General features: G+C 43.8%; 1 protein-coding gene across 1 annotated transcript in view; it reads right to left on the minus strand.

The window, feature by feature from the left end:
* FOXK1 (forkhead box K1) overlaps nucleotides 1-16,248 on the minus strand; it is a 64,353-nt gene extending 48,105 nt beyond the window's left edge. The window contains exon 1 of the mRNA XM_029576334.1: nucleotides 15,707-16,248. Coding sequence (XP_029432194.1) covers nucleotides 15,707-16,101 — 395 coding nt within the window. The 5' untranslated portion in view covers nucleotides 16,102-16,248. The remainder of the gene's footprint in view (nucleotides 1-15,706) is intronic.
* Nucleotides 16,249-27,828: the final 11,580 nt, after the last annotated feature.

The raw sequence follows: 27,828 nt of genomic DNA on the forward strand, positions 1-27,828 counted from the left end.
TCATATACATGCTTATGCTCTCACACATACTCCCTTCTCAGACATGTGAGCGCACATGCCTGAAAGCCTGTGTGTGATACATAGGCTCTCACAGACGCACACACAGGCTGTCCACACAGGCAGCCACGCACGCTTTCACAAACACACAAGGCTCTCCGACAGACGCAGGCACACATACACTGCCTCCTCTTCTCTTTGAGCCCCACCATGGCCCCGTGTGCTCTTATTGGCCGTACCACGACCCATTAGCCTTCCTGCTGTGGGGGGAAGGAGGGAAGAGGGCACTGAAGCAGGAAATGTTGTGCGAGACCACACACAGCATTACACAGGGTACACTGCGACGAAACGGTATTTCCTCTTCAGCCGTCGGCAGCCCTTTTCTATATAAGCTTGGCACGTCTGACATTCCGCAAAACCTAAAACTTTACAGTAATTGCTGTCGATAAGCAACTGCTTTGGCGTACCGGTTACTGCAATGGAAAATGTGAAAGCTAAATTACTGCCTGCATACATTTACCATAAGAACCACAAGCACAGGGGTTTTCAGACCTTACAAGAGAAATGGAAATGCCAGTGTTAAGAGGCAGGAATCAAAGTGATACTTTCAATTAGATTTCATTGGCACACCAAGCTGTACAACAGAATCCAAATATTACTTTAAAAAGTATAGCTGTCTCAATGCAATTAAAATTAGGCAACCCTCAGATACGGAAGGAACACTTGTGCACATGAAGACTATTTACTATGCCTTGAATGCCCCATGCTCCCGCTCTGGCTGAAAACAGGTGCTCCTATTGAGCGCCTATCTTCCTAATATGCAGGCAGCCACATCCCTGCGTGCCCTGATGCAATATGTAAATGGGAGGCAGCGTAAAAAGAGCATGCTGCGGGAGAATCGTGCCTCTCTGGCGCTCAAAAGAAGTTACTGCAATGGGCACTCAATACACACATACATTCGGATTGTGCTTTTTTTTTTTTTTTTTTTTTGTTATTTTGCTAGAAAGGTGCAGATTTCAGTGCTGCAGTTTATTATATCAGGCGCCCATTGCTACGGGCGTCTAAATCATGCGGTCATAAGAATCGTGCGCTTATTTTTGAGCCAATCAACATACATTCATTTTTCGACACTGCAAGCAGTAAATTTAAGAGCCGGAATGATACTAAGGAGGATACATTTATCACAACACAAAGGACCATATTTTGTAACATTTCTGAAAAGCCCTTGACTGCGAGTTAACTTTACTCCCCCTCCGGAGCTGGAGTTAAATTCCCTGCAATGACGCCCCGCCTTTCCAATATGATTATGTGGACTATTGGTAATAGTTAATATTCTCATCTAAATGAAATCTGCATGCATTGGGCGCTATCGGGTTCACATTTTGGACATGCTAATCTCTTTACTGTATCGTAAATCTGTGTGCTAGGCTGGGGGCACTGTACTGCACGGCCCATCTAGCTCATAGCTTTGTTCAATTTATGCTTATTGTAATCGTAAGCTCTGTGTGTATCCATAAAACACTGCATACCTCTAGCAGCATCAAGGAAATTCTAAATTACATTAGCAGTGATTGGAGCACTGCCGGACTGCCACCGCTGAGTGGCCTTGCCTGACCAGATTAAGAATCTTACTAGTACACGAAGGTTATTGAAATCAAACTTATCACAAACTACTGTCTTAGCCCCTAATTAACATGTTTTAAATGTTGTGTTGACCTAGAATATGAATGTTGATTTTGTAAAAGCGGTGTGATCTTCTATTGGAACAATGGTATATAAAATGCCTAAATAAATACAAAATATAGCAGCAGTAATCATAGCAGTAATAGCAGTAATAGTAATAGCAGCAGTCCTGTTTTGCACATTGTAAAGTGTTTTTCCATCACAATTTTAGTTTTAAATTTCCATACCATGGCAGTATTTAAAATCACATGTCAAATACCATTTATTTACATTTCTAACATTTGGACTGCATTTCTACTGCCCTGTGCACATTTGTTTTATTTTAATGTAAGGCGCATCTCATTAAACCAAGATAGCAAAAAAAGCCTGAAATTACTGGGTGAAGCACTGTAGGCTGAAGTCAGCATAGAACTGAAAAAAAGAATAAGGGCCTTAGAAAAACAGAGTGACAAGGCTATTTGATCTTTTGGAAAGTCACAATCTAAGGCAGACATCAAGAGCTGCTTTTAGAGAATAAAACATTTTGTGGTTAACAGCAAACAGCTAAGTCAGGAAAAACATAGGGCCCAGCTGAACGTTCTCAGTCTCTCTCAGACAACCCTTCTGTAAATTGTAACTGTAATGGTTCACTTTGCAGGCCATAAGCATTTCAGCAACAGAACTTGTCCTCTTGCTTCAACTCAAAATGGCGCATGGTCAAAGTGCAGAAAATCACGCCTCCCCATCAAGCTCTAGACCACTCGCTCTCATCTTTTCAGAGCTTTTTTCAAAAATCATTACCATCGAAGCAGACGATGTACTAACAAGTGTGGGATTGCTGGAATGTGCCAGTATTGCGCATATTTTCTCATGGCACCAGCTCATTTTAATATTATTGAAATAATATTGTGGGGGTTATTTTAAGGATAAGGTCAGTGTAAAATTGAGGTGTAGTTAAGTTTTACAAAGAAATTGGATTTTGCACATTTTTTCAAATGAAATTTTTCTACGGCGAATTCACTGCATCATTCAGCTCATTAGCTATTTTGCACAATTTTTGTACACAAATTAATTTATACATGGAAAAAGGTAACAGTACATGGAAACATTTGTCAATATGATTATGTGGACTATTGGCTACTTTTCTACAAATGCGTCTGCGAAGCAGTTTTTACATTCGCATTATAGACAGCTGCTTATAAGGCACACGGGATCCTTTATTAGCACAAACCATATCAATACAGCATAAACATTTAGATGAACTGTGGCTTGCTACAAATTACTGTTAGTAAATCAATGTACTCTCTTTCTACTTCTAGGTAAGCCTCACAAAAGCTACCTGGAGAAAGCTCCTTTTATAGCATGTGCGCCCAATCTGCCAACAAATTCCACAGAACTTGCCTAGTTTCACTCCCAGCACATCTTTGATCATTTGAATTAGGCAGATAAATAAATTGGATGAATTTCTGCCTAATCACTTTTTGAAAGATTTGTAAAGTTGGGTACAGAAACAGGCGCCTGCGGCAGTCAAGAGCAGAACTCCAAGCTATATTCAAGCCATTATGATTTTGATAAAACATGCATATTTATATGAATTTTTGTTCCACTGACTGCTCCTGCACTTTAATAAGATATTTAGTGCATCATATAGAACTTTTCTATTCATAGCGTACAAAGTCTGCACCTCCTGAAATTACACTCTACAAGTAGATTTAGATTTGTACTTCACATCTTTATTATGTAATCACTCTTCTTCTTACAACATTACTAGGGATCTTCATTTTTTGTTTCTCTCTCTATTTTTCCTGGGAATTTATCAGTATATTGCGAAAGGAATAGGGGAAAGTCGGTGGAAAAATGACTCATTTTTCCAGGTAAATAGATTTTGGTAGACAGAAGATAAGACAGTAAAACTATATAAAGTACATTCTTCCAGCCATGGACTCAGCAGCATCCCCCTCTCTACCCCTATTCTCTGCCTAGCGTGTCCCTCTCTATCCCAGCCCACACCCCACTACAACAGCAATTCATCTTGACCGACGACGACAGCTCCAGGCTCCTCTTCCCTTCAGCAGCATGATTAATGTGGCTCCCATGCTCTGCACGGCCAGGGATGGGGGTGTCCATCTCAAACACCGCATCAGCAGCCCCAACAGCAGGAATTATGGCTGGGGGGGGGGGGGCCGGGGAGAGAGAGAGACTTGAAATTCCACCTGAGCGGCACTGGAGGGCAAGCACTTTCACTGGGACCTGAAATGCAGCACACAGTTTGGTCCGCACTGGCTTCCAGCAGCTGAGAGAGGCCTCGAAATGCTGCATCCGCAGCTCTGCTCTTAAATCAGTCTAAAATTAGAGTGAAAACCAGTTTAAATATGGCCCTGGTCAAATCAATGGTCCTTTAAGCCCAAAATCATGTCTCAAACACTGGCCAATCAGGATTTCTAGAAAGTACCTGGCAGATCCCAAAACAGTAGCTCCATTTCTTGTTGTCCATTGAAAAATATTTGAGCAAGTGCCCACAATCTCAATACAAAAACAAATAAATAAAACAAACTATTAAATCACTAGTAACTTCTTGTGCAATAAGTAAAGAACCAAGAGACAAAGGTTGAGACATGAAGCTTGTTTGCTTTTGAGGCAGAGTGGAGCAGTTATAATAGACACTGCACTGGTGCAGCTTGTAAGTGGTTGATGACTATGAGAAAGCTTGGACAAGATGATACCTGGTCACTTGCTAAAACCATTTGCTGAGGTTCGGCTCTGTAGCAGGACTTGTCCTTAGGCCTGCTCACACCCCCAGCCGCAGGTTGGGGATTTCGGAGGAAAGATGTGTACATCTTTTAAGGAAACACAATAAATTCTGCTTTCTACTCTGTACGAGCCGATATTAGTGAGACATCTAGGCTTTTATGAAGCTAGCAGCTGGGAGCTCTGACTGCCTGACGACACATGTTGCTGCTTGTGTGCCTTGCATTCCAGGCCACGCATGAGGCCACTGGAGGTTGTAACACAACACTCATTGCTACCAATACCTGAAACAAACATCTGATGGATGAAGCTTGCTGTCACCCTTCCTGCCCAAGAGTGGGAAAAAGAAAAGAGTTAATTTTCCCTGCTGCCTGAACCTTTCCTTCTGAAAGATCCTGTGTTTACCATCTGAAGAAGAGCACTGTAGGTCTTTATTTAATCACCCCCCCTTTCAACGAGGGTCACCTTCGGAGGCTGTGGAACTCTGATCCATTCAGTGCAGCGCTTGGAAAATCAGGCATGGATTCATCTTAGAGAGAGAGCAGGATTCATCTGCGGTGCCCAAGGAATCACAAAAAAAAAAAGTCTACACAAGAGGATGTGTTCCAAATAAAAAAAAAAAAAGAAAGAATGTATTGACAGTCCAAGCAATCACAGTCCAGAAAGAGAGAAAAATCAGAAACTGTCCAAAATGCAGAGAAACTGCTTCTTAGAAGCTCACAGTTCTCACACTTCCATCATGCAGCTTGAGTCTCCCAAGAGAAGAATTTCCAAGGATAACCACTTGGACTGTTTCTTCCCTTAGGCCCCAATGACAGGCAAGAAACCTCTTCTAAGGTACTGGGAAGCAATGCTATTGTTGTTATTTTGATGTTTTGACTTTTGTATCTTTTTAATTTTAAATTAGTTGTGTCTGTATTGTTACTGTAGGTGTCAATGTAATCCGCTAAAATTTGTGGATTATCGGAATAGAAAATTATGTTAAATATATACCAAGATGTTTTTCCCCCATAAACTTACACGCCATTTACTAACAAGAAACTGTGTAGTGTGATCTCTACTTCTGTAAAAAGTAAAGAAAGCAAGATCCCCCCCAACAGCCAGTCTTCAGCTCAAAATAGAAGAATAAAGCTAATGCACTTAAGCCGGAAGGACAGACATTTTTTAGATATGTACAATTTGGTAATAGCTTTCTATTAGCTAATTAGATGAATTATAGCATCAGGTGTTTACAATAGCAGTGCCATATACTCGGCTAAATTGTCTAAATTCAAATAAGGGTCTCATTTATCAGCTGCAGGATGCAGGCATAAAACCATGGTTAAAAACACTAAAAGGGTACCTTGTACAAATGTATCCTCTATCAGTGCTTCCCAACCTTGTTTGTTTCCTGGCACAAGGGTCACACCAATCACTTCCCCATCCTCACTTTCTCTTTTCTTCCCTCCCCCCCCCCACCCCTTGGTACCATCACATTTCTCTTCCTCTCATCACCCCCCCCCCCCCCCAGCATCATAATTACCCCATCTCCCCTTGCATCATCTTCCCGTCCCACCCCCGGCATCATCACCATCACTTTCTCTAGCCCTCCACCTCTCCCACCCCAACACCTGGCATCATCTTCCCTCTCCCAGTCATCACCTTCAATCTCCTCCTATCCCCACCCCCCTTCATCACCCCCCCCCCCCCCCGTTCTCTCCCCCATCCCCTGGCATCACTTTTTTTTCTCCCTCCAAATGTTCTCCTCCCCAAACATTATCGCCTTCCCTCTCTTCTCCACCCCATCATTCACATCTCTCTCCCTCCCCTATCTTCTGCATCTCTCCTCCCATCATCATGCCTTTCCCTCTTCTCTTCTCCCCCACCTTTTGGGCATCACCACCTTCCCTCTCCCTCCATCCCTCTTCCCTACCTTTTGCATCATCACCTTCCCTCTCCCTCTCTCTCACCACCAGCCATCACCTTCCCACTCCAACCATATCTTGCCCCCTGCTTGCATCATCACTTTCTCTCTCCACCTCCTCACTCCCAGTAATATCGTCACAACCTTCTCCCTCACCTCCCGGCATCATCATCTTCCCTCTCTCTTACCCCCCCCCCCCCCCCCCCCCAATCACCTTCCCTCTCTCCACTCCCCTCCTCCACCAACTAAATCATTATCATAATTCTTCCATCTCCCTCACTCCCTGTCATCACCTTCCCTCAACCTCAGACCCTGCCATCATCATCACGTTCCCTTTCCCTTCACCTCTCCTTCCCATCCCCATGAAGCACCATCACCTTCCTTTCATTCTCCCCCAAACCTGGTGGCATTTTCAGCTTCCCTTTCCTCACCCTAACCCCACTCCTTGTGCAGCTTCCCTCTGCAATCTCCACTGCATAGAGCCAGCAGGTTCCACGAGCCTACAGGAGCCCATGAAGTGTCTGCTGCAGAGGAGAGGCAGCAAGGGGGAAAGCAGGAGCAGCTGCCAATAAGTGCTGCTCTCCAACACCCCCTGCAGGCCAGGAGAGAAACAGAAATGAGACTGCAGCCATGGCACATCGGTCGGGAAATGCTGCCCTATAATCACATCATACAACTTCAGTCCCTAAAACTCATCTCAAAGCTAAGACACCCAGGAGTGGGCACTTGGTACTGTAACAAACCTCTCCAAGAAAAGAAGCCAAATACTGAATTAATCAAAATTACAAAACAAACCTTTAAAAAGGCGGCTGAATGCGATACCAAGAGTTCTCTGAATTTTTATGTACCAAGAAAATCAAGAAGTTACACCCAAAACTGAACTTAAGAACATAAGACATGCCATCCATCAAACCCAGCATCCTGTTTCCAAGTCACAAGTACCTGGCAAGTACCCAAATATTAGATAGATCCCAAGTTAATATTCCTTATTAATAGCAGTTTATAGACTTCTCTAGGCACTTACCAAACCTTTTTAAAACCCAGTTACATTAACTGCCTTAAACACATCCTCTGGCAGTGAATTCCACAGCTTAATTATGCATTGAGTGAAAATTTTTTTTATCCAATTTGTTTTAAATGAGCTACTTGCTAACTTCATGGAGTGTCCACTAGTCCTTTTACTGTTTGAGAAAGTAAATAACTGATTTACATTAACCTGTGTTCAAGACGTTTTATGATTTTGTAGATCTATCATATCCCCTGCCCTCTAGCCATCTCTTCAAGTTAAATAGCCCTAACCTCTAACCTTTCCTCACAGGGAAGCCGTTCCATGACCTTTACCATTTTGGTCAACCTTCGATGTACTTTCTCCAGTGCAACTATATCTATTTTGAAATGCAGCAACCAGAACTGCACACAGTATTCAAGATGCGGGCTCACCATGGAGCGCTACAGAGACATTATGACATTTGTTTTATTCGCCATTGCCTTCCTAATAAATTCCTAACATTGTTTGCTTTTTTTTTTTTGACCACCACAGCACACTGAGCCAATGATTTCAATGTATTATCCACTATGATGCCTAGATCTCATCCTGGGTAACTCCTAATATGGAACCTAACATCATGTAACTATAGCAAGGGTTATCTTTCCCTGTATGCATCACCTACTTGTCCACATTAAATTTCATCTGCCATTTGGACACCCAACCTTCCAGCTCTAAAGGTCCTCCTGCAGTTTATCACAATCTGCTAGACATGTAACTACTCTGCATAATTGTGTGTCATCTGCAAATTTAATCACCTCACTCGTCATACCCCTTTCCAGATCATTTATAAATATATTAAAAAGCACTGGTCCAAGTACAAATCCCTGAGGCACTACACTGTTTGCCTTTTTCCACTATGAAAACAGACCATTTAATCCTACTCTGTTTCCTGTCTTTTAACCAGTTAGCAATCCTCAAAATAACTTTTTAGTTTTCTTAGAAGCCTCTGAGGGACTTTGTTGAACATCTTCTGAAAATCCAAATACACCACATCTACTGGTTCACCTTTGTCCATGTTTATTGACCTCTTCAAAAAAATGTAGGAGACTTGTGAGGCAAGACTTCCCTTGGGTAAATTCATGCTGGCTGTGTCCCATTAAACCATGTCTATCTAAATGTTCCGCGATTTTATTCTTTACAACAGTTTCCATGGTTTTTCCTTGTACTGAAGTAAGAGTCACCAGTCTATGGTTTCCCAGATCACCCCTGGAGCCCTTTTTAGATATTGGGGTTACATTAGTCACTTTCCAGTCTTCAGGTACAACAGATGATTTTAATGATAGGTTACCAATTAACTGTAATAGATCTGAAATTTCATTTTGAAGTTTTCAGAATGCTGGGGCATATACCATCCAGTCCAGGTGATTTACTACTCTTCAGTTTGTCAATCTAGCCTAGCACATCTTCCAGGTTCATTGTAATTTGGTTCAGTTCATCTGAATCATCACCCTTGAAAACTGTCTCCGGAATGGGTAGCTCCCTAACATACTCTTCAATAAACACCGAAGCAAAGAATGTTTAGTCTTTCCGCAATGGCCTTATCTTCCCTAAGTGCTCCCTCGATCGACTAACTGTCCAACTGACTCTCTTGCAGGCTTTCTGCTTTAGATACATTTTAAAAAGTTTTTATTATGAGTTTTTGCCTCTATGGCCAACTTCTTTTCAAATTCTCTTAGCCTGTACGGAACTAGGGAACCTTTTGGGGAAGGGAGACTATTTTCCAAAGGGATGGGTTCCACCTTAACCAGGGTGGAATTCAATTGTGTATCTTTATCCTATTGGGTTCTATGCCATCCTGGACAATAAAGCGCTATCCCGTTACCAAGTTGCTTCTATCACTGCGATATAATTTATACCCTGGTATAGCACTATCCCATTGGTTATCCTCCTTCTACCACGTCTCTGAGATGCCAATTAAGTCTGTCATCATTCACTACTGTACAGTCTAACTCTCCCATCTTACTTCTTAGACTTCTGGCATTAGCATACAAACATTTCAAAGTGTGGCCTTTTTGTATTAACATTCTGCTTTTCAGTTGTCGGGGATAATTTGGAATCTTTAAGCTCAGGTGATTCTTTAATTATAGGCGCATGGACTACTTTGCTTACTATTGGAACCTCTCTGTTGAGATTCCCTAACTCTAATGCTTCATAGATCCCTCCCTGTGAGCGACTGCAGGCTTTCCCCTTTGATTTAGTTTAAAAGCTGCTCTCTCTCCTTTTCAAAGGTTAGCACCAGCAGCCTGGTTCCACCCTGCTTAAGGTGGAACCCATCCTTCGGAAAATAGTCCCCCTTCCCCAAAAGGTTCCCCAGTTCCGTACAAAACCGAATCCCTCTTCCTTGCACCATCATCTCATCCATGCATTGAGGCTCTGGAGACCTGCACGTGAATCCTACTTTCCAGGACACATACATGGATTTAAAAAACACACTGCAGTCAGTGCTCATGTCCCCTGGACATATCTTGAAAATTTGGTGCGGATAGAACAAAAAAAAAAGTTATTAGGAGGATGGACATACAGCATTCTCGAGACTTCTTTTCATTTGGAAAGACCGAAAGATATTGCTGCTTTACAAATTGAGAAAGAACAACCCATCATCATAAGGACAGTTCTAAAAGATGTTGGATAATATACAGCTTCAATCAAAAAACACCCAATATACTCAATGTATTCCAGAAACCCTTTAAAGTGCAACACACTCACAAAACAAGATAGGTTTCACTGGTCAAATTTTCTCATTTATGATATAACCACATGAGCAATACACCCACATATATTGTTTGTAGGACCCACACAGAAGTCGCGGAACTGAATTCAGACCGCGAGAAGAAGATGCCGATTTAGCCACGGAATGAAGTTATGCTGATAGAACGGTGAAATATTGGAGTCGCTTCAGGAAATGGAGTATAGTTTTTGAAGAGCGGTTTCCCCTGAAGCAGGACCGGGTGGTCCGAAACACGATCATGTCAGGACTGATTTTAAGAAGTTCAGATGAGTATTGTTCTACCGACTCTTTTGTGATATTTTTCAATCTGATCTGCAATGGTATACTCATTTTGTGACTAACGTGGGACTGTCTCTGAAGTAGTACAGAGGATTATCGCTCCCGTGACCCGTTTGTAATAATTTTTAATATGATCTGCAATGATATACTCTTCTTGGGATGGATATCTTAGTCAGCTTTTTATGAAGATTTCAAAATAGAAATTAAAAACAAAAAAATTTAAAGTTAATAAATATAAATAACGCAAAGGGACCTATGACCAAATCATGAGTTTGATTGACAGACAAACTGAGTGTGGGTCCTACAAACAATATATGTGGGTGTACTGCACATGTGGTTATATCATAAATGAGAAAATTTGCCCAGTGAAACCTATCTTGTTTTGTGAGTGGACAATATACAGCAACATCCAAATATAACAGGCATTATTACAGGAGCCACTTATTATATAAACCTATTGTTTCAAGCTCAAATGCCATACACCTGTTTGTATAAAACTAGTTTGCTTGCTTTTATGATTTATTCATTCTTTGAGAAATGTTAATACATGTCATTCTAACTAAAAATCAGATAGTGGGATGACATGGTACTATTTCTCTTGGGAGCCACTAGGGTTGAAACAGAAAACTCAAACATTAAATGGAAAAAAAATCAGAACAAAATTTAAAGTGAGACAAGTTCCTTTTTAAACAAAGTAGCTGTTAACATAAAAGAGAATTCACAAGGAATGGAATATTCCCTTAAGAGGAATTAAGTGAATTAAATAACACTGACTAGGAGGTGGTAAACTGTAATCATTAGCAAACATAATAAGCAGGAAAATTTTTTAGTTTTAATTTTTTTATAGAAAGTAATTAAGCAGGGGTCTATCAAATAAAATAAAAGAAGGTAAAGGGCTGATACTTATGGGAGTTGTTCAGTTTAACAGTTATAATTACATAAGCTAAGAATGACAGAGGAGGTGACTGTTTACAGCAATAAATACAACACCTCAGGGACAGTGAAAAAAATGCATTGCTGTTCAGGGAATCATTTACAAAGAGATTAAACTCAGCACTGTAAAGAAGAGACAAAAAAGGCACAAACAGCTTTGTACAAATTACATATGCTACAAAGACAGATGAGGGCCTACTATGTTAGGGGTGGGGTCAATCAGAAAGGCTGATGCGTAAATCATATTTCATGCAGACGACCTGCTTTGTGCACACATTTTCAGGTTAACACGCTTTTCTTTATTTATTTTTAAACTCCCAGGGGGCCATGCAATAAAGTGCACTCAGCCTAGCATGCAAGTTAACCCACAGTTGGACACACATTTTGGACAAGCGAGACTAACTCCCAATGCAATAAGGGGACGAGTGGGTCCAAAACACTTGTCCAAACCAATGTGTAGCTAATAGCACTCACCACATGCAAATGCCATGTAGATGAGGCTATTACTCAAACGCAAAAAACAAAAATCGCCATGCGCTCAATGCGCAACTTTTACTAATGCCAAATTTATCACCAGCCCCGGACCTAGCATTAAGTCTTGCACGTATCAAGGGCTCAACTTAAAAAACAAAACGTACTGTTTTCCTGTGGGGAGGGTGGCCCTGCCGAGCGCCGCTGTGAAAAGCCACGCTCTTTCTTGCCACTGATTCTTTGGGCTGGACTTTTTTTTTTACTTTATGTTTTTGATGGCACCAATGTAAATGTATTTTCTTCCTACTAAGCATTCAAGCAAAGCGCATCACTTCTCCCACCGCAATAAAGCCACCCTGCCCGCCCCGATTGCTCTCTCATACGTACGCTCGTATTGAACGCCCATTTTCCTAATGCCCGCCCAGGGCTTTTTAAAGCGGTAGCTCATTAAAATATAGCATCGCGCACCCAGGAGAAGTGGATGTGCGCACATTGAAAACAGGCACCCAGTTTGGACCCAAGTTTTTATGTGCATGTTATTGCGCTGGCCACCCCAATGCATTAGCACACCACTAGTTTACTGCATCAGGAGTTACAGCACCTAAGTAATGAAAACGAACTGAAGTTCAGCACACTTGTGATTTTTAATACAGTGCCAAGAAAATAACCATTTGTACATGGGTGGGCCAGGAGTATTAACTCAGAACAGCAGCCAAAAAAAAAAAAATTGAAATCAGAGCACTTGATCAAACCTCTCCTTTAACAGAGACTAAGTGCAAATCCAAAAGTATTCTAATAAGAATGTTTTTTCCCACTTTGCACTAAAAATAAGATTGACTAGCATAAACATGAAGCTTGTGAGCAGCAGCACCACCAATGGTCAAAGCTTCAACTAACACCTGACCATCTGCACGTTTCACAAAACATTTCCTCCCAGAATGAAGTGAATATGCATCTTACTATTTAGAGAAGTTAGGTACGTTTATAAATAAACCAGCTATCGTGCTGGAATCACCTACAAATGTGTCTGAACATTCACCCCCCTGTTGTGTGGTCTGGTTTTTGGCAAGTCACAGTGAGAGAGGGTATAGGCATTATGTCAAGCTAAGATATACCTACTGTTAGTTAGACCCCTGCCTGGGTTCTGAGTTGTTTAAAAGACTTATTTGGAGAAACACTTATAAAAATGGTTAATCTTTCATTTACTGAGGAACTGTGCCAATACTGCTAAAAAAAAAAAAGCTTTGGTGCAGCCAGTCCTCAAAAGACCTTTATACTTGATGCAACAGATCCAGCCAGCTACTGCCCTATTTTGAATTAGCCTTCTTAGGCAAAAGCACTGCAGAAGTGTACATTAGCTCAGATGTCTGATTTCTGGATGACTGAGATGTACTGCACCCATTTCAGTGCAGTTTCTGCGCTGGGTACAGTACAGAGAAGTTATTAGTTTCACTGCAATGTTTTTGTTGCATGAAATGGATTCCAAGAGATCTGTTTTGTTAGACACCTCCTCCGCTTTTGACTCAGTGGATCATTTGATGTCACTGAATCTGTTGTGTGCAGTGGGAACTGGGAGCCATGATAATTCCAGTCCTTTCTAGAAAGTCAAGTCTTTCAAGTTTATCAAGAAGAAAATAGCTTGAATTGGAAGAGTAATTCAGTAGGAGTACCCTAGGGATCTGCTATCTCCCCAATTTTGTTCAATCTATTTATATTACTGAGAACCACAGGTAAATATAAGCAGATGTTTTACTTATGTTTCTGCTGGCATCTGACTTGACTAGTTCAGTGGAAGACTTAACATCTTATCTACAGGTGAGTAATGGATGTTTGCACAAAGCAATCTCAAACTTAAGGTCAAGAAAAATTCTGAGGGTTAGTTGAAGGGATTCTCCTGAGGACATCCCAACAGTAAGGTTTAAGGGTGATGACATTAAAATCATTACTTAAGTTGGGGATTTGGGCATCATTTTTGATACTCAACTTTCAATGAAACCTCAGCCTCAAGCCCTCCAAATGCCACAGAATACTTTCTCAAGAGTAATCAATGATAGACCCATAAGAGAGCATATTACAGCACAATTGGTTACCCCTCAGTTAAAGGACTAACTTTCAGTTGGTGACACTTGTTGATAAAGCATTGAAAGGAGAAGGACCACAGTATTTAAAAATCCTAACAACATATAGTCCCACTCATGTTTTGTGGTCTGTGGATATGAAACTTAGCAGTACCATTTTATCAGGTGGTACATTTGGAATACATCCACTGGCAGGCATTTTCTGTGACCAAGCCAATTCTATGAAATACAGAACCATTAGCAATTTCGGAGATCTCTTGTTTATTCAAGAAGCAGCTTAAAGCTTTTTATTTCACCCTGACTTTTGGGGGTTAATTTTAGGAGCACTTTGGTACCTTGTCAGAATTTAGTTACCTATTTTTATTTAATGTGTTTTGTATGCGATGAAAGTAAAAAAAAAAAAAAAAAAGTGTTTTTTTAAAGATGTAATCCACCCTGCACTACTTGTCCAGGCACAGCAGAATATAAATATGGTTAAATAAAGTTAATAATTCAATGCCCTTAAAAAATAAGATCTATTCAATATATGCATGTGTATATTTCTGCAGTCACTTTGTTTAGAAAGTATGACCCTTAATGGTATTAGCAGCACATTCAGTGGACAGTCTGACAAGTTTCTGAATTCTCACCATGTGCTCCAGTGTTTCCTGCTGAAGTATAGCTTTGTGTTGCACAATCAAAGTCATACTCTAGCCATGGCTGACACAAATAGCCCCATTCTTCCTATAGGCAAAGAAATTCCCTACTAAACTGGACCCTTATTTAGGGGACCACTGCCTCCTTATTCAGTGGATGAAACACTGAAAACATTTTCTACTTTTCCCTTCAAAAGTGTGTGAGAAGTTTAAAAGGGCAACAGGAGGGAGTGGGGTTAATAAATAACTCAATTTACCACAATCAGCCACCAAAAAGTACTCCCTGACTGCTTTTAAATATTGACATTGTCCTCTGAAATATATAAATCTGTTCACTCACAGGGTAAAACAGCTGCAGTGGAAATACATCAAGTTGTTTTTATTGATTCAATAAGATTTAGAAACAAAAAATCAAGTCAATGTTACATTTGTATTGAACCAGCAACTAGAAGTTAATTACTACTGTCTGGCAGTGAAACCAAAACCCACAAAACTTAAACCCAGGACCATTTACTGGCATTAACTGCTTTCACTTGCTGACTCAGGTGTAAAAATTCATTCATCTACCAAGGAGGAGTTAGTTTGTTATTAGGCAGACAGGAAGCATTGTTTTATATTTGGATATACATAAATAAATAAAACTGGCTCGTCCACAAAATTCAGTTTATGCTTCATCCAGCTTTCGTTTTCCTCTACATTATGCTTTACTAACTGCTTAAAGCTGCTAAGGCAGAGAAATAGTTTCATGCAACAAAAGAGGCAGCTCGTTAGAGGTGTATAAAGTTTGAGTTTATATATATTTGTTGTCCCATCCGGCCTCTTGTGTTATGATGAGTGCACTTCGGGGGATTTTTGTTTTGTTTTCAGATTCTGCACACCGCTTTGTTTAGATTTTAGAGCTGTATGAGAGCAGTTCGTACCTAGAACAATGTAAGTGAAGTATTTGCCCCCCGGTACCTAGGGATGTTTTTAAACCTTCACCGTTTCCTGTCGTGCGCCTGCAAGCTCTCTCCGCATCGCGGGGGGGGGGAGGCTCAATGTTTACCAACTCTTCCTCTTTCAGCCAGATCCTCCCTCCCAGCGTTTCCGGCCTCCCTCTGAAAGCCCCGTTAAACTGTGGCGTTTCAGTGGCGGCCTAAGCCTTACCCAAATCTCCCCCTTTCGCATGCACATGGGGTGGGCGCTCCCCCCCCCCCGGCGCGGCGGCGGCGGCGACGGACTTACTGCCGGGGTAGCTGCAGCGGCGGCGCGCCCCTCCGCTGGAAGGCCCCGTCCACGAAGACGCCGTTCTTGCCCAGGCAGCGCAGGTAGAACTGCGGCTCCTGGAAGCTGAGCTGCAGGTGCCGCCGCGAGATGAAGCTCGAGTGGCCCATGTTCACGTCCACCGAGCCCTGGCTGGAGTTGCGGCCTATGGTCACGGCGGGCTGCCGCATGAGGAACTCGAAGTCGCGGCCCTCCAGGCGGGCCAGGGCCGGCGCTTCCAGGCCGGCGGCGGGCAGGAGCGGCGAGGAGAAGGGCGGGTAGACGGCGGCGACGACGGCCGTGCGCACCGGGCTGCAGGGCGCCGAGCGCAGGGCCAGCAGGGCCCGGGCCCCGCTGTCGTCGCCCACTTCGGCCATGACGTCAGCGGCGGTGGCAACGCAAGGGGCAGCCGTGGGGGGGGGGAGAGAGAGGCGCGAGACGGCTGGGTCCGGTGGGGGAGGAGGGGGGGGGGGGCCAGACAAGCAGCGGCCGAGCGAGCGGGACGGACGGACGCACACTGAGGGAGGGAGGGGGGGGAGCCCGCGGCGGGAGGCGGGGCCCGCAGGTGACGTCAGACGCAGGGCGCGCGGCGCGAGCCAAGACCCGAGCCGGATCCGGGCGGCTCTGGCAGTGGCTGCGGCGCTGCTGTGCTTCGACTGCTGGTTTGGGACCCAGGACCTCGTTCTTCTTAACTCATCTCGTGCTGGTCCTGGGTTAATGAACAGCCCAGAGGCGAGCCCAGATGATGGCACGCTTGCTTCCCACTGTTAGTCAACGTATGGAAAGCTTCCTCCCGTTAATGAGAGCTGACGGCGGAAATCCGCTGGAACAGTACCTGAAAGTGACTTGGCTGCAGCTACCAATGAAAAGGCGTGAACTAAACAAATGCATAAACAAACAAGTATGAAAAGGTTTTAACAATAATTCACAATCATACGTGATGCTGGTCCCAAATTGTACATCCTTAATCTCTAACTGGATGACACTTCTTTCACGGATCACTGGATTCGATTTTGTAGTAACATAAATGTTACTTAAGGATTTTAAGTCATTACGAATTTAATTGTTTATATCCCAGTTATTATCTCCTGTTCTTTGTAAGACTCTCGTCAGTCATTTCAACTGTTGTCTGTAAACCGAAGTGCTTAGTGATTTTATCTCTAGAACCTGGTATATAAAAAATGATAGATAAATAAATAAATGTGAAACTGGCCCGATGTCACTCCTGCTGCTACATAGGATGTAACTACATAAGACCATGCCATACTGGGTCAGACCAAGGGTCCATCAAGCCCAGCATCCTGTTTCCAACAGAGGCCAATCCAGGCCATAAGAACCTGGCAAGTACCCAAACACTAAGAAGATCCCATGCTACTGATGCCAGTAATGGCAGTGGCTATTTTCTAAGTCAACTTAATTAATAGCAGGTAATGGACCTCTCCTCTAGGGCAGGGGTGGGCAATTATGGTGCTGGAGGGTCACGTTTTCAAGATATCCCCAGGGCCGGTGCAAGGGGATTAGGTGCCCTAGGAACCTTCTGCCACCCTCCCCCCCCCAGTCTTAGCCCCGACACCTACCTCTAGCGAGCGGCAGGGACCCCACATAGCTCACGCTCCCTAATAGTCGGCGCCTTAGACCCAGGCGTAGCTTGCCTAGTGCTTCCACCGGCCCTGGATATCCCTAATCAATATACATGAAATTGATTTGCATACAATTAAGGCAAGGTACATTCAAATCTCTGGCATGCATATTCATTAGGGATATCCTGAAAATCTGACTGGTTTGCGGCCCTCGAAGACTGGAATTGCCCACCCCAGAACTAGGGGAAGTGGGTTGCAGACTGTTGTGTGACTCCTCCAAACTACTAATGGGCTAGCCCTACAGTTACTTCATGGAAACCGTAATTGCAGTAATCTCATCTGCTCAGAGGCATTTGGTCTAGTTTCTCAATAAAGGCACTGGGAAGATCATGGAAACCACTGCCAATATAATTACTATGATAATACATGGAGATTGCTATTAGGGGTTTACACACACACACAAAAATAAACATTTATTTAGTTATTTTAATTTTCTTATTTTTATTTTGCAGGGTTATTTTGTTTTATTTGAAATGAAATAAACATCAAAAGGAACAGGGGGGGGGGGGAAAGATTCAGTGCTGCCAAAATTTAAAATTGGAACACTTGGTGTCCCCCCTCCCCCCCCCAACCCAAATGCCTCTTACCCCTTCTGTGGGGTCTCTGAAATGCAGATGGGCAGGCGCAGTCCCCGGCCGCTCCTATCCCTCCAAGTCCTGATTTGCAAATGGTGGCACCACCTCCCTTGGCTGTACAACAAAATGGTCCTGAGGCTAGGACCCGGCAGGGCAGGTGCGACTGGGGATCACTCCACCTCCATTTGGACTTCGGAGGCCCTGTTGAAGGCTTAGCAATGTCTGGGATGGGAGCATAAGGGAAAGCCTGGGGCGGGATGCCTGTTCAATTTTGAAATTTCAGTGGCAATGCGTGCTTTTGGCAGCAGCAGTAGGAGACCAGGGCAGATGCCTGCTGTTTATTTATTTATTTATTTAATTTCTTTTCCTATACCGATGCTCAAGACCAGGTCTTATCGTACCGGTTTACAATGTAACTGAGGGGAAACCAATTAACATCAAGGTAGAAAGTAAAGTTACATTAAACAGGGAGCGTAAAACCTGGGCAATGGAAGACAGTACAGAATTTAAACTAAGAAACAATTAGAGAGAGATAAATATATAAATCAACAAAAACTATAAGATACGTAAACATAGATTTATCCTAGGCAGTTATCATGTTTCTGAAACAAAACAAGAATACAGTGAATTTTGCTGAGCTTTTGTTTCGTTTTATTTGGAAATGACAAATAATGAAACGGGCTGTTTTGTTGCATTTGTTCATGAGGTTTCAAAACAAAGGCGCACCCCTAATTACTATTGCTGAGAACTGAATTGGTTTTGCCAACAGATGAACTCTTTATTCTAAAATGGAGGTTTTGTTTTGGCTGCTGTTTCCTGTGAGTCTGTGGTTTCATTTCTGCAGTATCTTTGTCTGTTTGTCTTTCCTTGTGTGAGATGGAATACTTTTTGGCAAACTGGAGCCTCCACTACTGGTGCCGGATGAAACTCGTTTCAGGGTTTGGGCTCGGAGAGGTGCGAGTGCCTGGAGACTGTTTTCCAGGCTTCCTCAAAGGTTTTTATTCCAAAGGGAGGCAACATTTATAACCACAGAGAGGGGAATTTAGGGATTTTTTTTTCTTTCCTCTTCCCTGTCCAGCAAGTTCATTTACCTTGGGCCTAGTCCATTGCACCGCTTGACCATTGCTTAAGAATCCCCTGGCCAGTGAAAAGTTTGGACTCCCAGCCACTGTGGTTATATTTTATGTTGGGGAATATTTAAGTGTTTTATTATTGGAGAATAAAGTGACTGGATTAACTGAAACAATTTTAGTGATTGCGTGCGGCCTGCTACAGATCCAAACTGAGATAACCATTATGTGCTGTACAGGAGTTCCCAGTAAAAATTCCAGATAATCTCCAATGGCATTCAAGTCACTAGAGGGTGCATGCATTCCTGTTCTCAGGTCTTAATTTAATTATATCAACCTTAATTATAAATTACTTATTTATTCACTTTTTATATACCGACATTCGTAAAAGCTTCATATTGGTTTACATCATAAGACATTAAAACCAAAGAATAAAAAGAAAAACATAATACAAAAGTAAAACACCTCTAAAATAACAGGTAATATATTTAAAATACCTTTCAATTATACAATTAATACATTTTTTTTAACAAAACTCTAACTGCCCATAAAACTAATATTTAAAAGATAAGCAAATGCGGTGAGCTAAAATTATATAATTAGGAGGTCAACTTCAATGCAAAAATGCCTGTTCAAAGAGCCATGTCTTGAGGTTTGGTTTTTTTTAAGTGTGTGGATGTGATTCGAGTCTTATGTCAACTGGTAGTGAGTTCCATATTTTTGGACCTGCCAGTAACAGTGCTGGACCATCAACTACAAAACAAAGTGAAATTTATTTTTAGGTTGGCAACATTCACCTGGGAAGCAGGAGGCAGCCTAGAAATAAGGGCTGTGCTAATTGCAACAGGATCTGCAGCAAGCACTTGTGCCGATAGCTTGATGCATTCATTCTCCAGCTCCAAATGCAGTTGTTTTGACTATGACCATGTAGCAGGTTGGGCATGTGGTACCAACGGTTTCATGCCCACAGATACTCAAGGAAGAAAAAAGCTATCAGAAAAGCAGAAGCAGCAGGCAGTAACTGTCAGAGGACTGCTCCCTTACCAGAGGCAGTGCCTGGAGACTCAGGCTCACTCATCCTAACGCACTGCTTCAGCCCAGGGTAAAGCCTGTGGACTGATCCGCGTTATTTAGTCTTCGATAATACAAGGACTAGGGGGCACTGCATTAAGTTAGCAAGCAGCACATTTAAAACAAATCGGAGAGAATTATTTTTCACTCAATGCACAATTAAGTTCTGGAATGCATTGGAATCACTGCCAGTTCATGTATCCCTGTGTGGAAACACCACTGCCCTTGGGCTAGACATGTAAAAGACTGAGGCCCTCAAAGTCTTTGTTTACTTCTGTCAGGTAATTATTTATCTTCCCCCACCCCTCAGCCCCTTCAGAGTTCAGGAATGCCTGGGCTGGGTAGAAAGCTATTTACATAATTGCTCTCCTCCAGACTGAGAGATTAAGGCTTGTATAAAGCAGTTACCATAACTACAGAGAAAGAGTGAGACAGGCCAGGGAGAAAGTGAAGAGATAGGAGATAGATATGTATTAACTGTTTATTAATTTATTAATTGTTTAATTAATTTAATTGTTATCTTGTTACAATGTAAAATAGGGCAGTTCTCGCCCTATTCAACCTGTTATCTGGAAACCGATGTGATATCTTGATCGAACGTCGGTATACTAAATAAATAAATAAATAAATAAATAAATAAAATAGAAAGCAATGCCAGAAATGAAAACAGTTTGTAGCCATTGTCATGAAGATCCACATAGGATCCGGGCAGGATGGGAGGCTGGCTACAGTGCCCACCCATGTTAACCTTGAACCGCCCCCCCTCAAAATTCAGTCCTGGCTACGCCCTTGCTTGGACAGACATAAGAGAGAAACCAGTCACTAACCAATTCTAAATATCTGGAATACAAGATAGTTTTCTTTCCCATTTAAATCAAATTGACCACACTTAATCCAAACAGCAGTGATGTTAAAGGGCTGCCAAGCACACTTTGCTCAGTTCAGTTTTGCCCTTAACTTACATTTGAAAATGCAGCTGGAATTCACTGCATTAAGAATCTGTTTAAAAAAAGAGGGCAATACATTCCACTAATATATGTAACTTCACGTGATAATATTTATTATATAACTATGTTACTGTAACTTGATGGCACCTGTTTAATTGATATAATTTAATACATTTAGCAACATTAATTTATGTGCCTTATTGTAAACCGTTGTGACGGTATCTATCTTAACGACAGTATAGAAAAGATTTTAAATTAATTTCATTTACAGATCCGTGTCTTTGGCTTTAACTATAACCGTTGCCACTCTAGTGCTGGACAGAGAGCAGGGACAGATTTTCTCCAGATGTGAATTGCTGGTCAATCCCTCACTTATTACAGTAACCCCCTGCTGCTATTTTCAGAGCCAAAATGCCCTGAGAGGGTCCCGGAAAGACAGCTAGAGTTCCCTGCCACGTAACTTTACTACTGCTATGCATGGCGTGTCTAAGTAATAAAATACAACAAAAGGAGGCTGGTCAGCGGGGCTTTATGGGTTGATGGTAACAGAGTAAAAGAGAAGCTATTTAACTAGAGGGGTTAGGAAGTCCTATCCCTTACCTGGGCGAACTGGGGAAACTGGTAATTGCGTCGGCACGCCTCTAATAAAACCCCCCTTACACGGTAGAGGCGGCATTTTCGCGCAGATGCGCATCCATATAAAATTGTGCGCACATGTATGTGCGTTTAGTCTTATCTTATACAGTAGCATGCCCGTATGTTATAAAGTAGCCGTGTCCCTGGGCGCAAGCCGGCATGCACGCGTACATGTGCGCCGGCAGAGCTGTTTAAAAGTTGCTGTCCCTGTGAATCAGGTACTTGGTGAGATAATCAAGATAATCAGTTACCTTTTTTAAGTTGGCCCTCTGTCCAATTGCAGGGGGTTTTTTCCCAGGAGGTTCCCCTCGGGACACCCTGAGAGCTCCTGCTTAAATTTGGAAGAGAGATTTTTGCCAAATTCCTTTTTGGATTTTCATTCTGGGGAAAACCTTTTCAAGAGGCCAGGGGCAAAAGACCTGTGAGCCATCCCTAGGGGAAGCAAGCACCAGTGACAGCACTACCCAGCGTGGGATTTTGGATGGCTGAACTTATCCTGTTTTTTGAGATTGGGACTGCTCTTTAAACCTTGAACCCTTTTGCAGATGGCAACACCCCCCCCCCCCCCCCCCCCCCCCCCCGGATCCAAAGGACAAGGGCTGGACAAACAGGCAGGACAAGGTACCGGGTGTCCAATTTATCCAAACTGATGATATTTTAGATGTCCAGTTTACATCTGGCAAGCACCAGTGACAGATTAACATCAGCCACAGCCAGAATTTTATTCCCATTTTGTTTGTGGGGAGGTTTTTTTATCCACCCCTCCTCACTGGGAAACAGGGCTGGGACAGCCAGTTTCCTGTCTACCACAGACGTTTCTTCCAGAAAAGTCACAGACCACAGAACTTTCTGAATGAAAGACCAAGATCATGGGGACCCTCCACAGGATCTCAGCCCAAAGGGACCAGGACACAGGCTGGGTGACCGAGAGTTAACAACTGGGTCTAAGGGGAATCCCCTCATGTAGGTTCTCCCTGCCCCCCTGGGGCAGTTTATGCACACAGAACAGCACTGTAAACTTAGCCCCGGAACCCTGACAAGACGCATACCCAAAGGATGATTAACAGTTGTAAACCGGACATCTGAAATATCAACAGTTTGGATAAATTGGACACCCGGTACCTTGTCCTGCCTGTTTGTCCCAGGAACAGCATAAAAGTTACTAACGGGCCGATACAGTAAAAGCCCGCTCTCTCGGTGCGCACACAGGCCGCTCTCCTGTGCGCGCGATACAGTAAATAAATTTATTTAAATTAGGCCTGGCGGTAAAAAGAGGCGCTAGGGACACTAGCGCGTCCCTAGCGCCTCTTTTCAGACAGGAGCGGCGGCTGTCAGCGGGTTTGACAGCCGACGCTCAATTTTGCCGGCGTCGGTTCTCGAACCCGCTGACAGCCACAGGTTCGGAAACCGGCAAAATTGAACGTCCGGTTTTTGAGGCGCAGGTCTATTTCAAATTTTTTTTTTACTTTTTTAAACTTTCGGGACCTCCGACTTAATATCGCCATGAAGAAATTAGCCCAGAGAAATTAGCGCCTACCTTTGGGTAGGCGCTAATTTCTGAAAGTATGTGCGCTCCGTCGGAGCACACTGTACTGTATCGGCCTGTAAGGAAGTTGCTAGAAACGCACCACCACCTGGGCCACAAGCTTAAGCTTTCCCCCACAAAAAAGGACCCAACCCCTGGGTCATGAGAGAAGGGAAAAGCGCTAGAAGGGCAGCCCCAGAGAAAAAAAATTAGTTTGTGTGCCCTTGGGAAGTAGAGCTCCCCACTACAGGGTTTACACCTACAGTGCCGAAAAGCAGAATATAAAACTCAGATTTAAATAAATGCCTCTGTCTTAAGATTCAGCATACACAGGCTTAATAAGGGCAGCCCCGTGAAAAAGGTGAAGCTACCACGGGGAAACTGCACGCTTCAGGCACGGGGCTATGGTGCGGAGGCTCTTGTTTGCAGACGCTGGATGCATTAGTGAGGCAGCGGATCGGCCATCCCCTGAGACATTTCTACGGCTCCCAACAGCTCAGGCACAGTAACCACCAAAGCACTTTGCACAAGTACAAAGATGACATCCGATCGGTGGAAGAGGCCCCTTCTACCACCGCAGACCTCGCCGCCAGGAGCCTGCCAGCCTGCCTACAGCGCCACGGGGCCGCAAGGGGCGGGGCGGCTGCAGGCCACGCCTGCGTCACGCGAGGAGAAACGGGTCACTGCCGGAAGGGGAGCACGTGCGCACCACGTGGCCGACCTGCCCAAGCTCTTCCGCCTCCTCCGCGGCCCCCATCCTGCAGGGCCCGAACCGGGGGCGGGGTCCGACGGAGCCCTAACTGAGCTCCCCGTTTCTCGCTCCCGAAGCAGACCCCCCCCTCCCCCACCACCTCCGGCTCTCGGGGAAGGAGGAGGAGGGGCCGCCGCGTCAGGGCTCCGCGTGACGTCAGCTTCCTGCCATGGTGTTTATAAACAATCGGCGGGCGGGCGGAGGGGAAAGCCCGGCGCCGGAGCGGCTCCCGGAGTCTGCGCGGTCCTCGGATCCTGGTTCGCCGGGGTGGGCGCTCGGTTTACCGAGGGTTTTATTCTCATTCTCTGCCTGCGGCATGATAGGAAAATAGCTTAGGAAGTCAGGCCGTTTCGCCTTCTCCCAGGAGGTGGAGCTGCTTTTAACGCTCTTTTGTGTTTTCTTTTGGGAGAAATATTTAGCATTTTTCCAGAATTTACACCCAAAAGTTCCCTTTCTGCCATGCCTCCAATTTCCGTTTTAAGGTGCAGCGACGTTAAGAAAGATTCGGGTCTTTGGATCTGAAATCTATATTTCGAGATCCAGTTGCAATGTGGCTGTACCTGGAGAACTGTTTGCAGAGTGGCATTCCCAAGGGAACGTGGAAGTGAAAATATTGTTCCTAAATACCGCTGAAAAGGCATGAGCTAAATACACAATCCAATACAAAAACAACAGACCACCCTCCCACAGAGGAATTAATGCAACAGAACAACCAGTTCAAGACTTATTATTCAATAAGGATTTATCCTTAAATGTCTCATTTGGCAAAAAAAAAGCTGACTAATTCCCAAAACTTCCTTTTCATAACTTTTAAACGGCTTTAACCCATATAAGTTTGCAATCTTGGGAAACCTACAGCCATTATTTTTTTTTTTTAAAGATTAGCACAATGTTCAATTTTACACCTCAAAGCAAGATTATCTTTAACCAACATATTGTAAACCTTTAACTTCTGTATTAGAAAGCATCTGTGAAACTGCTTCAGTTTCCACCATCATGAGCTGTCTTCAATACTACAACAGCTTCCAGCCACCACCTACAAATTCTTCACAGCCGTTTATTGGGAACCTTCTCCACAAGCTCCCTTGCCATGCCAGAGGATCAAGTTTGCATAAGCATCCTTATGGGAAAGGCTCTATGCATTTTTTATTGCCCTAGAAGTTCTTTGCAGAGGGGGGTCACTATAAGGCAGATTGAACCACTAAGGCAGTAGTCTTAGGGCCCTCCAGATGTGTAAGCAGCTGCAGCCTGGAACTCATACGTTGGGTGCCTCCTCTACTGCCAGTGGTAAATGAACACCGAGGCCAATGTAATAAGACCCACGGTGAAATCGTATTTTTATTAGCACGCGCAGCCAAAGCTGGCGCCTCCGCGGGATGTAATAAAGGACGTGTATGCAAATGAGATGTGCACCAAAAATCCACGCAGAAGTAAAACACGCGTGAAAACATGCCCAAGTCAAGGCCCTATGTAATAGGCCACGCTGAAACCCACATTAATGTGGTGACCCATTAATGATTCTCAAGGCGAAAGCCTTCCCTTTTTATAAAACAGTGAATTAGTGGTCCGGGAGTGGAACTGAAGGTGGGTAGAGCAATGGCTAACATGCTCATGTTTCGTCTCGGACCACATGACAGCTGCACCGGCAGATGCCGGCGGGCACTGGAATACAACAGAGAATTCTACAGCCGACCCACAAAAATGTTCCAAACATCTGGAAAAAGTGAAGGTAATCCGCGATTACCCTAGAGTAAACTGTTCTCCGGACGCGCTTTAACTTAACTCCTGCCTTGACCCAGGTGCTAAAAAGCCCGCACTAATGCGCGGCTCCCTGCATATCCCGTGAATAGTTAATCGCCTCATTTGCATTCTATTTGCATGCACTGGCACAAAACCAGCCATGTGCACATTTTTCACGCACTGACCATGTTATTACATACTCGCATAAGGCCAGAGCGGGAAAAACCTGCACAAGTATGTGCAACAACCCACGGCGGCTTTAGCACTGCTTATTATATTGGCTTCTTTGTTAGGGGTCTGCAAGACATTTTTTTGGTTCATATTTTCATTTTGTGGTTTGTTTGTTTTTTTGTATGTTTTTTTAAATTAATAGCAAACACATTTTAAAACATGAAGGGGAAAAAAAAGTATGATGCCGTTGGAGAAAAAAATACCCTCCAGGCTTCCCTTCTGATCTCCACTCTAACCCACTTACTATAATCTTCTTTATGGAGCAGGAGCAAACCCTGGTCACCCCTGCCCTACCGGTAGAACGTCTGGAAATGGCACCAGCAGGATTGAGGCTGGCACCATTGTTAATTTCTTCCACGGCCTGTGTCTGGGTCTGAGCAGGCACCATTTTGTGCAGAATAAAATCAGTGGCGCCAGCCTCGCTCTGCCGGCACCATTTCCTTTCATTTCACCCCTTCACTTTGCCTCCCCCATGATGCTATAAGCAAAAAATAGCATGCTAATTGCTTCCCCCATTGGTTTCAGGATGTTTTGCAGATAAATTACATCAAGGCTGGGGGTCATTGCCAGAGGATGTGGTTACGGCAGTTAGTGTAGCTGGGTTTAAAAAAGGGTTGGATAAGTTCCTAGAGGAGAAGTCCATAAACTGCTATTAATCAATAGGGAATAGTAGCTTGGGATTTATTTAATGTTTGGGTACTTGCCAGGTACTTGCGACTTGGATTGGCCGCTGTTGGACACCGGATGCTGGGCTTGATGGACCCTTGGTCTGACCCAGTATGGCATTTCTTATGTTCCTATATCCGGTCAAAGCCGGGTGCAGCAGTACCAGATGCCAGTTACAAATATCGCTACACAAACTCCAGTGATTCTCCCTTGAACAGAAAAGAGAGAATAGCGCTGGAATGAGGACTGAGGATCCCCTGTGGGAAAGGTACGTGCTTTGCCCGTCTTCTTTTCATCTTCCAGTCAGGTAAGGCAAGAAAACCCACAAAGGAGGAACAGATGTCACACAGACAAGATTATTAGCAGAGGTGTCTTTTTGAAGAAATCAGAGTCTGTGGCTGGAAGATGTAACTTACAAACTTTATTTCAGAGCTTAGGATAAAACAAAAAAAGGACATACAAGAGCCTTTTACTGGAGGGAGCTAAAGGGAATGAACAGCACAAAGTTAAGGAGAATATTTAGGTTACAGGTTACCTGCACAAAAGTGATTAACATGTCCCAGGTTGCTAGGCAACTCTCCTTACCTTGCAGGGCTCATAAGCTGCAAAGGTAAAGGTTAACCATTTACTGTCTGAGTGGATCTAATCTTCTACTGTTGTTTTTTTTCAACATACGTCTACATTTCAGCCATTTTGTAATCCTCCTTTTTAGAATTTCATTGTCCCCGCGTAGCCATTTATCTTGATTTTACTGAACCGGAAAGGATGACTGGGCGCAACACTTATCTGTAAAATACAAAGGGGGTTCTTTTTTTATTGATCCAGCAGTTTCCTAATGCTCTTTTGTTCTTCCAGCTCAGTCAGAACCAGGGTTGGGATATGACACCATGAGCCTCATTGGCAACACTCTGGAGATTCTCCCCAGCATACCTAGCCTGGTTATAGCAGTGATGGTCCTGGGCTGGGGGCCTTGCACCCCAGCTCCCTTCAGGACCCAGTGCCCAGAGGCCTTGACTTCAGCCACTAGGTGTCATCCTAGCCCCAGCCGGCCTGGGGAGCCAACCAGGGACCAGCCCTGCCGCTGAACTGCTGGGCCAACCCGAGGGGGAGGAGGGGGGCTCATCTTTCAGCCAGGTGACTACAGCTGCCTGACTGAACCGTGCAATTTAGAGTGCAGTGGATTGAGAGCTAATTTACGCTGACAGCTCGCTGCTCTGCGGGCATCCATTTTGAGCTTTGGCAGCAGAGCAAT

Source organism: Rhinatrema bivittatum, chromosome 14, assembly GCF_901001135.1.
Source record: "Rhinatrema bivittatum chromosome 14, aRhiBiv1.1, whole genome shotgun sequence".
In the NCBI taxonomy this organism is placed as follows: Eukaryota; Metazoa; Chordata; class Amphibia; order Gymnophiona; family Rhinatrematidae; genus Rhinatrema; species Rhinatrema bivittatum.